Source organism: Pelodiscus sinensis, chromosome 15 (genome assembly GCF_049634645.1).
Source record: "Pelodiscus sinensis isolate JC-2024 chromosome 15, ASM4963464v1, whole genome shotgun sequence".
NCBI classification, from domain to species: Eukaryota; Metazoa; Chordata; order Testudines; family Trionychidae; genus Pelodiscus; species Pelodiscus sinensis.
The window spans coordinates 31,078,649-31,094,735 of NC_134725.1; the positions used below are offsets into that span (position 1 = coordinate 31,078,649).

Consider the following 16,087-nt stretch of genomic DNA (forward strand, 5'->3'; position numbering starts at 1 on the left):
GTACGCCCGACAATAGATTGTCTGGACCTGTCCACCAAGCTAGTGACTTCTTGACATGGGTGGGAACCATTACTGTCATGTGGACGTTGTGTACATTGGGGGGACAGATCCGTGCCATACAATGTGGAAGGCATCGAAAACGCAACCTTGCGTGTTGGACCACATATGTTGTGGAGGCCATGTGCCCCATAAGCTGTAGGCACCGTAGTATGGGAACCGTTGGGCTGATGAGCAAGATCTGGATCAAATCCTTCATTGTCTGGAACCTTTCCTTCGGTAATGACGCACGGTCGCGCGTAGAGTCTAGACAAGCGCCTATGAACTGTACTGATTGGTGCGGTTCCAATGAGGACTTCGGGATATTGAGAATGAGACCCAGCTCCTGGAAGATCATGCGTGTTGTGTCTGTCGCATCGCGTGCTTCCTGCAATGTTTGGGCTCTGATTAAGCAATCATCGAAGTATGGAAAGATCATTACGTGTAGACGACGAAGATATGCGGTCACCACGGCCAGGGTCTTGGAAAAAACCCATGAAACCGATGAGAGACCGAACGGCAGGACCTTGTATTGGAAATGGTCTGTACCGATTTGGAAGCGTAGGAATCGTCTGTGTGCCGGATGAATCGCAATGTGAAAGTATGCGTCCTGAAGATCGAGGGATGTGAACCAATCCCCGTTCTGAAGTGCTGGGAAGATTGTAGCTAAGGTAACCATTCAAAACTGTTGTTTTCGTAAGAAACGGTTGAGGTCGCGAAGATCTAGTATCGGTCTCCATCCCCCTGATTTCTTTTCCGTTACAAAGTACCGGGAATAAAAACCTCTGCCCTTGAACTCGTCCGGAACAGGCTCTATTGCTCCGACAGCGAGTAGACGGGTAACTTCTTGCCTGAGCAAGGGCTCATGAGATGGATCCCTGAAAAGGGACAGGGCGGAGGGGGTAGGGGGAAGTAGCGACGTGAATGGGATGGTATAACCGAGGCGAATTGTCTGAAGGACCCATTTGTCGGTGGTAATGTAAGCCCATCGATGGAGGTACAGTCTCAGACGGTGGTGAAAAATCGCCTTTGTAGCACTCAGAATGGTGATGGTAGGAATGGTTCTCAACCCCTCAAGTGACGCGTCAAACTTGCTGTCTGGTACCCTGTTGGGAAGTCGTTTTGGGCGGTGGACATCTCCGCTGTAGACGCTGTCTACCTCTTTGTTGGTCTTGAGGCCTATACTGAGGAGGTTGTCGTGGGGGGGGCCTCTGCCTTTGGTAGGGGGTATATTGTTTTCTACGGTATGGAGGAGTGTACATGCCCAACATTTTTAAAGTGGTTCTGGAGTCCTTCCCCGAGTGCAGAAGTTGGTCAGTCTTATCAGAAAAGAGATTTTGCCTGTCAAAGGGTAGGTCCTCGACCTTCGACAAGAGGTCTTTGGGAGCAGAGGACTGCTGCAGCCAGGATGCTCTGCGCATAACGACCAATGTAGCAGTCGTGCGTGCTGCAGTGTCGGCTGTATCCAGGGCAATATGTAAGGCCGTTCCAGAGGCTGTGTAGCCCTCTTGTATTATAGCCTTTAAAATGTCCCGTTTCGCCTCTGGAAGATGTTGAAGAAGTGGCACAAGCTTGGCGTAGTTATCAAAATTGTGATTCGCCAACAGTGCGGAATAATTGGCCATTCGCAGAGTGAGTGTTGCCGAGGAGTATACTTTACGTTCTAATAAATCGAGACGCTTACTGTCTCTGTCTGCGGCAGTAGGTTTGTGTTGCGGCATTTTTGCCTTTTGTTGTACTGCATCCACAACCAACAAATTAGGCTGTGGATGGGTAAAGAGGAATTCCATCCCCTTAGTGGGGACGAAATACTTTTTATCTGCCTTCTTATTCATGGGCAGGGCGGATGCCGGCATGTGCCAAATATCGTCTGGTGAGATTGTTTGATATTACGGAGGAGGTGGTGTTGTTTTTGTTGCACCTCCTCCAGCTGCACATTTTGACTCTCTGCCACTCTCTTAAACAGCTCCTGAAACTGGTGTAGGTTGTCCGATGGTGAGGTGTCTCCCTGAAAAACTGCATCGTCTGGTGACGATGAAGATTGATCCGTGGGTGATCGATCAGGTTCGGGATCCTGAACAGGAAGAGGTTGTCTGGTGTGAGAAGGAGACCCAGAGGGAGTTGGTGGCCTTGAAGGAGCAGAGGGAGCAGAGTGCTTTTGGACGAGAGAGGAGCAGGAGTGTGCTTGAGGGGACCGGTGATGAGACGATGACCTATGGTGATAGTAGGGCAACATGGAACGACAGGACCTCCTGGAATATTCCGAATGGGTTGAAAACGCAGGTGATCTTGGCGAACGTGACCTTCCTCTATAATAGGTGCTGTGGCTGGGTGAACGACGATCATGGTGGTAGAAATGACCGGATCGTGGGGAGAATTGACCAGTACAAGAGTACTCAGAGTATGCCGGGGATGGTGAACGTATTTCAGGAGAGAACTCAGGACTTGGTGAGAGAGAAGATAATCTCCTAGATCTATGGGCAGTTGGTGCCAGCAACTGTTCCGGTGGAGAGGAAGTTGGAGTGGAGAGCACAGAGTGAGGGATTATCTCCACTGGTATTGAAGGCTTCCGTGCTGAGGTGGTCCGTGTCATCGGAGTCGATTGTGTCGGCACCGATGATTGTCTCGGTTCCAGGGACCATCTCAAGGGGGAAGGCCGCCTTGGTGCCGGTGGACGTCCTTCTAAGGGAAGCCTGTGATGTGACGATCCTTCCGGTGCCGAAGGATGGCTCGGTGCCAGTAAGCGCGTCGATGACGAGGAACGCTCCGGAGCTGGTGAACGTGTAACTGGTGATTGTTGCTTCCTGGGCGGTGATGATTGATTCGGTGCCGACCATGTAGGAGAAGAAGGGTGCTCAGGAGTTCCCGAGCGTCCCCATGTTGAGGGTTTCGGCGCTGTTTGTTTTGGCCATGCCGCATGCGCCCGGGGCGAGAAGCGACTCAAAGCTGGTGATCGTGCTCGAGAATGAGCCAGAGAACGCTCCTGTGCTGAGGAATGGCTCGGCTCCGCAGGCAGCTTGGACGTGCGTCTCAGTGCCGGGGAGCGTCTTGGTGCCGGGGAGCGTCTCGGTGCCGGGGAGCATTCCACACCAGCAGAGGTCCTCGAAGCCGTGGAGGTCCCTGGAAGCGGTTTGGAAACCGAGGGAATGGCTGAGACCGTGGAGCCTGATATAGAAGGGCTCGGAGCCAACTTACTCTGACTGTCTTTGGGCGCCACCGCAACGCATGAGGGCAGTGCCATTGATGTCCCAGGCTTGTCACCAGCACCTGATTGTGAGGGTGGAAGAGATCGCGTTGGAGATGGTTTCCTCTTCGTTCTTTTAGTTTGCTCTGCGTGCCCCTGAGGTTGCTGGGTTTAGGGTTGCAGAGCTTTGTCGAACAAGAGGATCTTTAGGCGCATGTCCCTGTCCCGTCTTGCTCTGGCTGTTAGCTTGGAGCAATGGGGACATTTATGGGGTATGTGGCCTTCCCCGAGGTACCTGATGCACAGGGAATGGCCATCAGAGGCAGGCATTGCCTCGCAGCATTCGCCGCACTTCTTGAACCCCAGCATGAAGAAAGAATAAACTAACTACTGAAGAAAAAAAAAATTTTTTTAACGACTAGAGCTATCAACTATACAAAGAGCTATAACTATAACTTTTTAAACTATGTATATAACAACTATTGGTAATCTCTCTCTGTCTTTGTAATCAGGGTTCACGAGAGAGATGTTGATCCGTCGCGGCCGAGGACGGTCAGGAGGAACTGGGGGGAACCGGACCACCAACACTCAAATGGCGCGAAAAGCCACGAGCCGTACTTCGCACATGCACGGTCCGGCAGACTAAGGCTAGAAAAGATCTCCGATCTGCGGCACCGGGACAAGCCCGACACCTACAGTGGAGCACCCATGGGACACTGCTCGAAGAAGAAGAACAGGTTAGGAACTATTTTAAAAAAGCTAAAGGTACATAAATCCATGGGTCCAGACTTAATACATCCGAGGGTACTGAGAGAGTTGGCAAATTTCATTGAAGAGCCTTTGGCCATATTCTTTGAAAAGTCGTGGAGATCTGGAAAGATCCCGGATGATTGGAAAAAGGCAAATGTATGGCCCATCTTTAAAAAAAGGGAAGAAGGACAATCCAGGGAACTGTAGGCCGGTCAGTCTTACCTCAGTCCCTGGAAAAATCAAGGAGGGGATCCTCAAGGAATCCATTTTGAAGCACTTGGAAGAGGGGAAGGTGATCAGGAACAGTCAGAATAGATTCATGAAGGGCAGGTTGTGCTTGACCAATCTGATTAGCTTCTATGATGAGGTAACTGTCTCTGTAGATCTGGGAAAGTCAATGGATGTGATATACCTTGACTTTAGCAAGGCTTTGATACAGTCTCCCACAATAGTCTTGTCAGCAAGTTAAGTGAATGTGGATTGGATAAATGGATGGTAAGATGAATAGAAAACTGGCTGGAATGTCGGGCCCAGCGGGTAGTGATCAACGGCTCGATGTCAGGATGGCAGTCGGTTTGTAGCAGAGTGCCCCAAGGTTTGGTTCTGGGACCAGTTTTGTTCAACATCTTTATTAATGACCAGGATGAGGAGATGGATTGCACCCTCAGCAAGTTTGCAGATGACACTAAGCTAGGAGGAGAGGTAGATATGCTCGAGGGCTGGGATAGAGTCCAGAGTGACAAACAAATTGGAGGATTGGGCCACAACAAATCTGATGAGGTTCAACAAGGACAAATGTAGAGTCCTGCACTTGGGATGGAAGAATCCCAAGCATTGTTACAGGCTGGGGACCGAATGGCTAAGTAGCAGCTCAGTAGAAAAGGACCTGGTGATTACAATGAATGAGAAGCTGGATAGGAGTCAACAGTGTGCCCTTGTAACCAAGAAGGCTAATGGCATATTAGGTTGCATTAAGAGGAGCATTGCCAGAGATGTGATTATTCCTCTTTATTCGGCTCTGGTGAGACCACATCTGGAGTATTGTGTCCAGTTCTGGGCCCCCAATTACAGGAAGGATGTGGATGCATTGGAGAGGGTCTAGCGGAGGGCAACCAAAATGATTAGAGGCCCGGAGCATATGACCTACGAGGAGAGACTGAGGGAGTTGGGTCTGTTTAGTCTAGAGAAGAGAAGAGTGAGGGGGGGATTTGATAGCAGCCTTCAATTTCCTAAAGGGAGGTTCCAAAGAGGATGGAGAAAGTCTGTTCATAGTAGTGACGGATGGCAGACATTTCCAGGAACCATGCAGAGCCAGGGAACACAGGGAGCCTGCCTGAGCCCTTGCCCCTACTATGCCCTGAACTGGACTTTTAACAGCCTGGTAAGCAAAGTCCTGGCAACCTTACACCAGAGAGACTTTGACAAATCAGCAACCAAGCCATCTGCGCTATGAAACTGACCTAAGAATGTCACACACATTTGTATGTAGATTACTCTCTTAACATTTATAATGCTCTTCTTTCTGTTTCCTTTTATTACAAAATCACAGATTAGTTATTAAGGATTGGCTGACAACATGATATTTGGTAAAATCTGAGATTAATATTTATCTGGGGATAAGTGTTTGGTCCTTTAGGACTGGTGAACCTCACATATGGTGAGTCTGCACCACTCAGCCGGGCCACCACGGGTGAGCAAGCAGCACAAGCATGGGGAGCGCAGGGCCCAAATGGCTGCTTGCGCTGCTTGCTCCCCTGTGGCAGCCTGGCTGAGCGGTGCAGAAGTCAGCTGAGCGCCACGGCGGGAGGCAAAGGGGGGCGGAGCAGCGATGTACACGGACAGGGGGCAGGGCCCGGCCATGTACATCTCCGCTTTGCCCCCCCTTCGCCTCCCGCCATGTCACTCGGCTGACTTCTGCGCCACTCAGCCGGGCCGCCACGGGGGAGCCCAAATGGCCGCTTGCTCTGCTTGCTCCCCTACGGCGGCCCAGCTGAGCGGCACAGAAGTTAGCCAAGCGCCATGGCAGGAGGCAAAGGGGGGCAGGGCAGTGACGTACACGACCAGGGGATGGGGTCTGGATGAGCGTGCATCCCCGATGGAGACAGGAGAGCGGAGAGAGAGTGAGAGGCAGGAAGGGGAGAAGAGAAGGAGAGACAGGGTATGTCTACACTACCCTCCTAATTCGAAATAGGAGGGTAATGTAGGCATACCGCAATTGCAAATGAAGCCCGGGATTTGAATTTCCCGGGCTTCATTTGCATAAAGCCGGCCGGTGCCATTTTTAAATGCTGGCAGTTCGAACCCCGTGCCGCGCGGCTACACGCGGCACGGAGTAGCTAGTTCGGATTAGGCTTCTAATCCGAACTAGCTGTACTCCTCATTCCACGAGGAGTACAGCTAGTTCGGATTAGGAAGCCTAATCCGAACTAGCTACTCCGTGCCGCGTGTAGCCGCGCGGCACGGGGTTCGAACTGCCAGCATTTAAAAATGGCACCGGCCGGCTTTATGCAAATGAAGCCCGGGAAATTCAAATCCCGGGCTTCATTTGCAATTGCGGTATGCCTACATTACCCTCCTATTTCGAATTAGGAGGGTAGTGTAGACATACCCACAGAGAGAGAGGCAGAAGGCAGGGGACAGCTGAGAGAGAGAGGGAGAGGCAGTAGGAGAGGAGGAGAGAGAGAGAAAGACACACGGAATAAGAGACAGGAGGTTCAGGAGAGAAGACCGACATGAAGGAGAGACCTGAAAATCCTGTCTTTTGACGGGCTAATTGGCTAGTTATATTAGACTTGGTTGTCTAGCTGATAGCCACCGACCGGGAAATCTAAAGAGATTGTGTGGCTTATTGTTATCCAGAGTGGTACTATTAAAGCTATTTTATTACTGGCTTGGTGAATCTAATTATAGAATAAACCATCAGTTTTGGGGATTATCTGCCTATTTCTTGCAGTCTGCCCTGACTGTGGCATCCTTGGTGTGACACATCCAGGCACAGGAAGGAGGAGGCTACATTAAATTTTAGCACCTATGAATTTTAAAAGAACTGATCTGAAACAAAAATTAATGAACAGATGCAAGACTGTAAAACTATTAAACAGATATAAGACAGTAAATCTACTACACTTACTTCAGCACTAACTGTGTCAATGTATGATAAATTTTATTTTCCCAAAATGCATAATATGACACTAGTTTTACAGCTTTGCCAGTGTTTGTGTTGGCAACCAGCCCTTCCATTTTTGTTAGCAGAGGTCCAATGGCAGCATACTTTCTAACAATGTGTTCCACGTCTTTAGATCTTTCGCGCTTAATATACTCAAAAAATTCCTTCACTCCTGAAAAAGTTTATGAAATCAAATTGTTATTTATTGCTATTTAGCAATTATAGTAACAGATTAACAAAATAATATGTTGGGATTTATCTGTAAATAGTAAATTCATCTCACAATATAGAATTTCTTCATGATTAATACCTCAGACTTCTTATTGTTTACAGATTCCAGAAACCCAAACTTAACTAAAACAGTGTTTTTTATATATGTCAGTAACATTTTTAATGATCAGAGAAATTCTGAAACAGCTAAACTCCACTAGTTCATGCTAGTGCCCAGAAGACCTGCTATGATTAATACATTCAGGGCCGGCTCGAGCCATTCCTGCACCCCGGGCAGCAGGCGCACGACGCATGCGCGGCTCTGCCCCGGGCACACAGCACATGCGTGGCCTTGCCCTCTGGCGCACCTTACAGCTGCCATCGGGCGCGCGGCACCTGATGGCAGCTCTAAGGGGCACCGCGCAGCCATAGATTGGTGCCCCGGGCAGCTTCCCGGCTAGCCCCCCCCTTAATCCAGCCCTGAATACATTTCACAAATGAGTAAGTAGCAACTCCAGCTCCATCCTCCTTGACTGCAGTCTCCCTGACAGAATTTGTGCAGTACAGCTGCAAAAGAGGGTAAAGGAGACAGCAGCCCCCACACAGCAGCACATAATGGAGATGGGGAAAGGCAAGGAAATTGATGGCCAGATGCAAGATATAGATTAAAAGAACTGCTGCTATGCAGATCTTCATGCCTCACCACCACCAGGGGAATATTGAAGCTAGACTTGTACTACCTTCAGTATACACCATGAAGCTGTACTGTAATTAGCCCTGGAAAGTATTTAATATTGTGTTCTCTTGATAACAATAAAAGAAATGTAACAAAGACACCGCTTCAGTAAAGGTACATCTTCACAGAGATCAATGTTCCGTCATCCGATTTAGCAGGTCTAGTATAAAACCATAAATTAAACGCTGAGGGCAGCTCCAGCCGGTGCCTCTACTCCTCGAATAAGGGAAACCAATAGAAGCATTTGCTCCCATCAGCCTCTCACTGTGTGGACATTGCCAAGCTTGGCTTAAGATAAGCCAATTCCAGAGTTATGTAGTCTACATAGATGAAATTGTGTACCTTAAGCCAACCTTCTCAGTCTAGTATAGATTTGACCTAAGACACAAAGAAAAGAGAATACAAAACTCAGGACCTACCAGGAAGTTCATCTTCATTTTTCAAAGGTGGGGATTTAAATAGATTTGTTGACTCTATTAATAAAAGCTTGTTGCTTATGTCTTCGGCATTCTTATGAATCTGATGCACAAGTGATTCAAACTTTCCAATGGCTTGGGTGCATCGAATAATATAGTCACCAATACCTTGAAAAGAACAGGTGTCCATTTTATTCTCTTTCTTCAACACATCTTTCACCCTCACTAATTAGCCATCATAAGCTTCTAATAGAGCAACATAGGTAGAGCAATACCCATTCCTTCTGAGACCAAAAGATCACTGAATTAACATGTCATGTATAAGGGATTCAATTCCATATTTGTTCGGGAAGACTAGCATATATTTGTTTAATGAGCACTGGGTAAGGCTGAGAAACTACACAATATTTTCCATAAGGTAAGTGTCTGTATTTCTAAACCTATGCTGTGCAGAACTCAATTTATGACATCCTTGATCTTGAGCTATAGTCACTTCAGCTCAGCATTTTAGATATAAGAAACTAGTATAGGCTGACTTGAGAAAGAAAAATGTATAGCCTGTGAGTTGTTTTACTGAAAATTGGTATCTAAACGACATCTATATTACCTAAGGAGTTCCAGTTGAGTCTCTTATACCCTGATCTAAATACTCTCCAAAGCTCTTGAATGTGGTCATCGAGAAGCTGGATTTCTGCCTCATTTAGTGTTTCCATTAATTTGTGATAGTGCTCCAGCATCTGTTTCATTCCATCTGTGTATCTAAAGAGACCCACAAGCATAATGCAAAACATTACAATAAGGATATTGCTTAGAACATCTGAAGGCCTAATTTTGAACCCAGACATCCAGGGTGACACTTGAAGTTTTCCCAAGGTTAATAATTCAATCACCTAGCCAAAGACTACTGGTACATTTCCCTGCTACTCACTTCTAATTTTTTCTTTGTTGAGCCCACTCCCATGCCTGGAATTCCATGGCAGGCATGGTAATCCTGCTTGGGTTTAAATCATTCTGTCTCTCTCAACTCCTGGTTTAACTCTCCCACTCAAAGAAAGAAGGCAAGGAACCTATATCTAATTCAAATGTCAACACTCTATTTTGATTGGTGGCCCCCTGATCGACACCTTTGCCAGGTACCTAAATAAACCCCTTAGTCACCGGGAGCTGGTCAGCACTCCCTCTGTTTATGACAAACATGTTCAGCTGGAAGCACAAGGATGAAATCAACAGGTGTCAGGGGCTTTTGAGAATTCCAGTGGGCACCTATCTGCATCATTAGAGCCTTAATATCTTTAAAAATCTGCCATCACTGAATTGTCCAAGGTCACTCAGGAAATTGGTGAAGAAAAGTCAGGCATTAAAACTAAGTCTCTTGATGGCTAAGGAATATTATAATGCAGTGGTCCCCAACGTTTAGAGGCTCTCGAGCACCCGGGGGCAGGGCCACTCACACGCCGGGCGCCCGGGGGGGATGGGGCCACTCATGCGCCGGGCGCCCGGGGGGGATGGGGCCACTCATGCGCCGGGCGCCCGGGGGGGGGCCACGCATTCTGGGGCACGCCAGGAGCGGGGATGCCCTTGCACCCGGCACTGGCATGTGCCCCAGAGCCGGGGCTGGGGCCGCCCAAGTGCCTTGTGCCGTGGGCCCGCGGCCGGCGGCACCGCCCAAGCCGCGCACCTGGGGCCGGCATTGGCGCCACGTGCCCGCATGTGTCCCGGGGCTGGGACCTCCCGAGCGCCGCGCACCAGGTGCCGGTGCATGTCGCGCGCCTGGGGCCGGTGCCTCCGGTGCACCGCGCGCCGGGGGCGGGGCCGGCCCAGGTTGTCGGCGGGCGTGTACAAATGCCCCAGCAGGCGCCATGGCGCCCGCGGGCACCGTGTTGGGGACCACTGTTATAATGCATAGCAATATAGTATATGGTTTGCTTTACTTTCTGTTTTTCTCCGGAGGTAACCATGTGTTTGGTTTGCTTGATTTTATCATACTTAATTCAGAAAATAGATAGCAGCAGAGGAAAGTCACTAATTGCAATTTTGCTCAAGCAAATATAACTGGGTATGTCTACACAGCAGTGTTACCTCAAAATAACTGTCATTATTTCAAAACTAGCCAATTAGCCTGTCATAAAACAGGATTTTCAGGTCTTCTCTCCTGAGCTCCCTCGCTCTGTCTCTCTCTCTTCCTACTGCCTCCCCCTCTCTCTCTCAGCTCTCCTCTGCCTCCTGCCTCTCTCTCTGTCTTTCTTTCTCTTCTCCCCCTCCTGCCTCTCACTCTCTCTTTCTCTTCTTCTTCTCTTCCTGCCTCTCTCTCCACCCTCCTTCCCCTTCACCCCCACCGTGGCGCTTGGCTAAGTGCTACCTGCTCAACCGGGCTGCCGCGAGGGTGGGGGGCGGGGTGGTGATGTACACTGCTGGGGCCGGGGACGTGTACATCACCGCCCTCCCTTCCCCTTCCACCTCGGGGGAACCCAAACAGCCCCTTGCGCTGCTGGCTTCCCCGGCGCCCCAGCTAAGTGCCACAGCGGGAGGGGAAGGGGGGCGGTGACGTACACAGCCCCGCCCCCTGGCTGTGTACGTCACCGCCCTGCCCACTTCCTCTCCCTCCAAGGCGGCTCAGCCGGGCCGCCGCGAGGGAGGCGGGGCGGGGCAGTGATGTACACGGCCAGGAGGTGGGGCTGTCTACGTCACCGCCTCCCTCCTCCCACAGTGGCCTGGCTGAGGGGCACACCACTCAGCACCACGGTAGGAGGAGGAAGGGGGGGACGGTGATGTACATGGCCACGCACCCTGGCTGTGTACATCACCGCCCCACCCCCCTTCCTGTCCCACCGGGCCCACCTGAGCAGTGCTCAGTTGGGTTACGGCAGAGGAGCAAGCGGTGACAAGTGGCCCATGGCTGCACCCCCCCCCAAACAGGTCTGTTTCCTTCCCCCCTCTTCCCATCCAGCCCCACAGCCCTCGATTCCGCCCCCCAGCTCTGCTTCCCACCCCCTCTTTCTTCCCACCCCCTCTTCCTGCCGGCCAGCCTCACTGCCCCCCCATGGATGCTCCCCCGCCAGCGTTGCTTCCCTCCCCCCTTCCTCCAGGCCCCCCCCATATTCCCCTACAGCCCCCAATTCCCCACCCCCAGCTCTGCTTCCCACCCCCCTTCCGGCCAGCCCTGTCCCCTTCCCCTCCCTGCGTGGCACCTCGCCGCCCTCCTTCCCCTCCCTCCCCCTCCGTGTCGCTCAGCTGGCCCCTGGCAGGAGCACTATTCAGCGGGCCGTGGCAGCAAGTGGCCATTTAGGATCCACACTCCCCAAGCGTGGGGAGCGCAGACCCCAAAAGGCCACTTGCCGCCACTTGCTCCCCCGCTGGGGCCTAGCTGAGCAGCGCAGTGCCGGTGCCGCTCAGCTGGCCCTCAGTGGGAGCGCTGCCCAGCGGGGTCCGGGGCAGCAAGCAGCCGTTTGGGGTCTGCGCTCCCAAAGGGCCACTTACCGCCGCTTGCTCCCCTGCCAGGACCCAGCTGAGCAGCGCAGCACTCGGCCAAACCGTCAGGGAGGGAGGGAGGGGAAGGGGGGCGGGGTGATAACGTACATGGCCAGGAGGTGTAGCCGTGTACGTCAGCATCAGCATTACAGACGCACAGACACTGGGCTACTATATATATGATAATAAAATGTACATCTACACAGCAAGCCACTATTTTGAAATAATGTTGCGATGGAGGATTTCTTATTCCAACTCTTGTAACCCTCATTTCATGAGGAGTATGGGACTTCCTGCTGTGTAGACTGTGCCAAAAGCCAAGTTAAGCTATTTCAACTTCAGTTACATAATTGACGTAGCTGAAATTGTATATCTTAATTCAATGTTTGCCCTGCAGTGTAGATGTTCCCTATGACTGTGAGGGTCTTATTTTAAAAGGCTGTGATGACAAAAGGCCCATTGCTGTTGTGAGAAAAATCAAGTAGGCCTATTGCAGTTAAGTTTAGTCAGAATATAGAGTATATTCACACTATATATCCTTACCTAAGAAATTTGTCTTCTTGTAGTGCCACGTTCCTTGCTATTTCAGGTATTGGAAACCCCAGCTGCTCCATGTATTTTGTTTCATTGATAACCTCTTGGAGTTTGGGAGAAAAATTGACTGTGAAATGGCTCCACTTCTCCCCGGTGTCAGCCTCTTCAGAACGTGGGCTCTACAGCAAAGACAAACAAGAAGGACATGTCAGACAGTTAAACATGGTGCTTTGCAGGTTCAGAAGACTTACTCTCCTGTAGCTCCAGGAATTTTTCTCTTAGGAGGTTCTTAAGTCTCATTTTGAGATCTTTCCTGGCTCTGTCCATCATGTTCTGATAGTGTGGGCATTTCTGAGCCACATGGCCTTTGCCTGGACATTTTATGAATGATGTGTGCCTGTCTGATGCAGGCAGAGTCCTTGCATGAGTCACATTTTTTGAAACCAGGAGAGCCTGGCATTTTGAACAGTAGAACTTGAAGAGTTCAGAAAACATGAAGAAAAAAACAGGGGAAGTGGGGGGTTTTTAACTAAGAAGAAATAGTTAAACTAACGATAAACTAACTAAAGCAGGTAACTAACAATAAACTAACTACACTATCTTTATCTTTTCAGACAGAAAGGAGAGCACTGCAGAGAATCTGTCTTCTGCCAAGGACAGTAGAAAAGGAACTGAGGGATACACGCACCGCATGTGCAATCAACAGTCAAAACAGCACGAGACAGCTACTGTGTAGGCATAACATAGGAAGGTACTGCTAGGCAAAAATCTCCAATTGCCAACACAAGGATGCACCAAGACCTGAGTGGAGCATCCACAGGGACACCACTCAAAGGAGAACAATTTTTTCTTTTAAGTGGAATAACCCTATAGTAAGCACATCATTGTGCTGTATAGTATAGTAACAGATCTCTACAGGCAGTCCCCGGGTTACGTACAAGATAGATGTAGGTTTGTTCTTAAGTTGAATTTGTATGTAAGTCGGAACTGGTACATATTGTAGGGGAAACTCTAGCCAAACATTTCTCCAGAGCTCAGTTTTATTCTCCCACACCTTACTTCCCTCAGTCCTTTATTCTCAAGCTGAGATGTCTGCTGAGAAAAGCCACTCCGCGTCTCCCTGGTCTGCTGGGGGGGGAGGGCGCTAGCTTCGCGTCTCCCTGGTCTACTGGGGGGAAGCAGCTAGTGCGGGGTTGCCTCACCCCGTTTGTAAGTAGGGATCCGATGTAAGTCGGATCCATGTAACCAGGGGACTGCCTGTATATAGAAAGATGAGGCTGTTGGAAAATACTATTTTTATAGCACCACAATAATGTGCTCAGAGCAAAACAGGGATATTAAGATAGAACACTGGCATGTTCTACATAGAGGTGTCAAGAATGACAGCACAAAGCACATTATCATTTATTCTTCTGCGGGGTCATTTAACAATTGTGACAAATATGAAAATCCATGCCCGACGTAGGACCCCAAATAATTTTGAGTTAAGAAGTGTTAACATTTCCCGAAAGCAACTCAGTCCCTCTCCTTATGAAACCACTCTGAGAAAATCTCTCCTGATCAGTAACTTGGATACATATCAATGCATAAGCAGACAATTAACTCCTGGCCCTTCTTATGAGGAGAGATTAGTAAGACTGGGACTTTTCAGCTTCAAAAAGAGACAAGTAAGGTGAAGATATGATAAAGGTCTATAAAATCAAGATTCGTGTGGAGAAAGTAAATAAGGAAAAGTTATTTACTTGTTCCCATAACACAAGAACTAGGGGTCACCAAATCAAAGTAATAGATAGCAGATTTAAAATAAATAAACAAAAGGAAGTATTTCTTCACACAATACAGTCAACCTGTGAAACTCCTTGTCAGAGGATGTTGAGAAGACCAGAACTTTAAGAGGGTTTAAAAAAGAACTATATACATTCCTGGAGGATGGGTCAATCAATTAGCCAGGTTGGGCAGGAATGGTGTCCCTCGCCTCTGTCACAAGGTGGGAATAGGCAACGGGGTGGATCTCTTGGCAATTACTTGTTCTGTTCATTCTCTCTGGGGCACCTGGCATCGGCCACTATTGAAAGACAGGATACTGGGCTAGCTGGACCTTTGGTTTGACCCATTATGGATGTTCTTATGTTCTGCCACTCACCTGATCAGCGGACTCTGTATTAGCTTGGACTACGGTCCCAGAGGAATGGACTTTAGCAAGCAGGGTTTTTTTCAGTAGTACAGGGAGCATCTGTTCTGTCCAGTCTCTCCAATGATCATATTTCAAATCTTCATATTCTTTCATTCTCTTAGCCACTTCCAGATACTTTTGTTTTACCTGGAAGAAAGAGTTTAGCTCCATTCATCTTGCACTATAATAAAGACAGAGCAGACATTTTCTTGTCTGAACATGGCTACTTAAAATAATTGTTAATGATTGTTTTTATCAAATAAGGAAACAAGCACAGTATAGTGATTAATGCAGAGGGTTGAAACTATACACTCCTAAATTCCATTGCCAACTCTGCTACTGCCTCTTTGAGAGACATTGACCAAAGTCACAACCAATCTGTGGCTCAGTTTTCCCATTTGTAATATGTGTATCACAATACTTATGTACTCAAACTTTCCATTAATCTTAATTACTGCTTATAAAGAACTTGTATATATCTGGATGAACCACGCTACTGATGTGCCAAGTATTACTAACTTTATTAAATAACAATGAAACCAACATACTTCCTTCCCACGCTCACTAGCCAGCAACTCCTCAACTTCTTGAAATCGAATAACAGTGTGTTTGATTCGATGGAAAAGGGATCGGGACCAATATATTGCTCCAGCCATTGGAGGATGATTCTTGTATAGGGGTGGATTACTGAGGTTTTGGATGAAGATCTTATTAACTATGTCTACCTATAAAAGAATCAAAACAGTACAGAGTTATCAAAAACATTCCTTTTCATCTTCACTGTCTCTAGCATACGCCATGCATAGGATCACACCGCTAATTCCAGCAGCAGAACACTAACAGTTTGTTAATAACTTCCATAGCACCTTTGCTTGGATTAAGCTAATTAGAATTATTTACCCATCTACATTTTCTCCAAGAGGTGTGCATTTCACTTTTGACATTCCAAGCCAGATGGCCTTCATTTTAAACACAGTTACTTTTTCATGTACTTGCATATTTTATTAAAAGGATATAACTTTATATTATTAAATACAATACAAACATGCCCATATAAACATGTGGCCATATTTTGCTTTCAATCATATAAGCAATCTTAAATATCATCCTAATATTATTCATACAAAGAAAGAAAAACAACCTTTCAATACCAACGGATCAATCCTGCCCTCACCTGACAAGTGGAAAAAGTGTGTAGTAGCATCTGTCAGGCTTTCTCTATCCCCTGCTACAGGCATCGGCACCCCAATATTTCCCTTCTCAAGGAAAACCCATTTATGCCAGCCTAACAAGAAGACTTACCCCTCCAGAGAATTAGAAGAGTCATAAAGAGATACTGATCAACTGGTAGCCAGCAGACCTGTTAAGGAGGTTTGCAGGTCTCCTCTGAGAAAGAGTACTAAGTAAGAAGGTA

At 48.3% G+C, this 16,087-nt stretch overlaps 1 protein-coding gene across 4 annotated transcripts in view; it reads right to left on the bottom strand.

Annotated features, from left to right (window-relative positions):
• The window catches only part of DNAH10 (dynein axonemal heavy chain 10), a 201,463-nt gene that overhangs the window by 152,101 nt on the left and 33,275 nt on the right, over nt 1–16,087 (bottom strand). For all 4 annotated transcript variants that reach the window (XR_012896005.1, XR_012896006.1, XM_075898516.1 and 1 more), the window contains 6 exons: nt 15,222–15,398; nt 14,644–14,820; nt 12,510–12,679; nt 9,106–9,257; nt 8,502–8,666; nt 7,101–7,308 (listed from right to left, as the gene is read on the bottom strand). Coding sequence is in view for 2 of the 4 variants with exons in the window: in XM_075898516.1 (XP_075754631.1) it covers nt 7,101–7,308; nt 8,502–8,666; nt 9,106–9,257; nt 12,510–12,679; nt 14,644–14,820; nt 15,222–15,398 (1,049 nt within the window). In the remaining 2 variants the exon portion in view is untranslated. The remainder of the gene's footprint in view (nt 1–7,100; nt 7,309–8,501; nt 8,667–9,105; nt 9,258–12,509; nt 12,680–14,643; nt 14,821–15,221; nt 15,399–16,087) is intronic.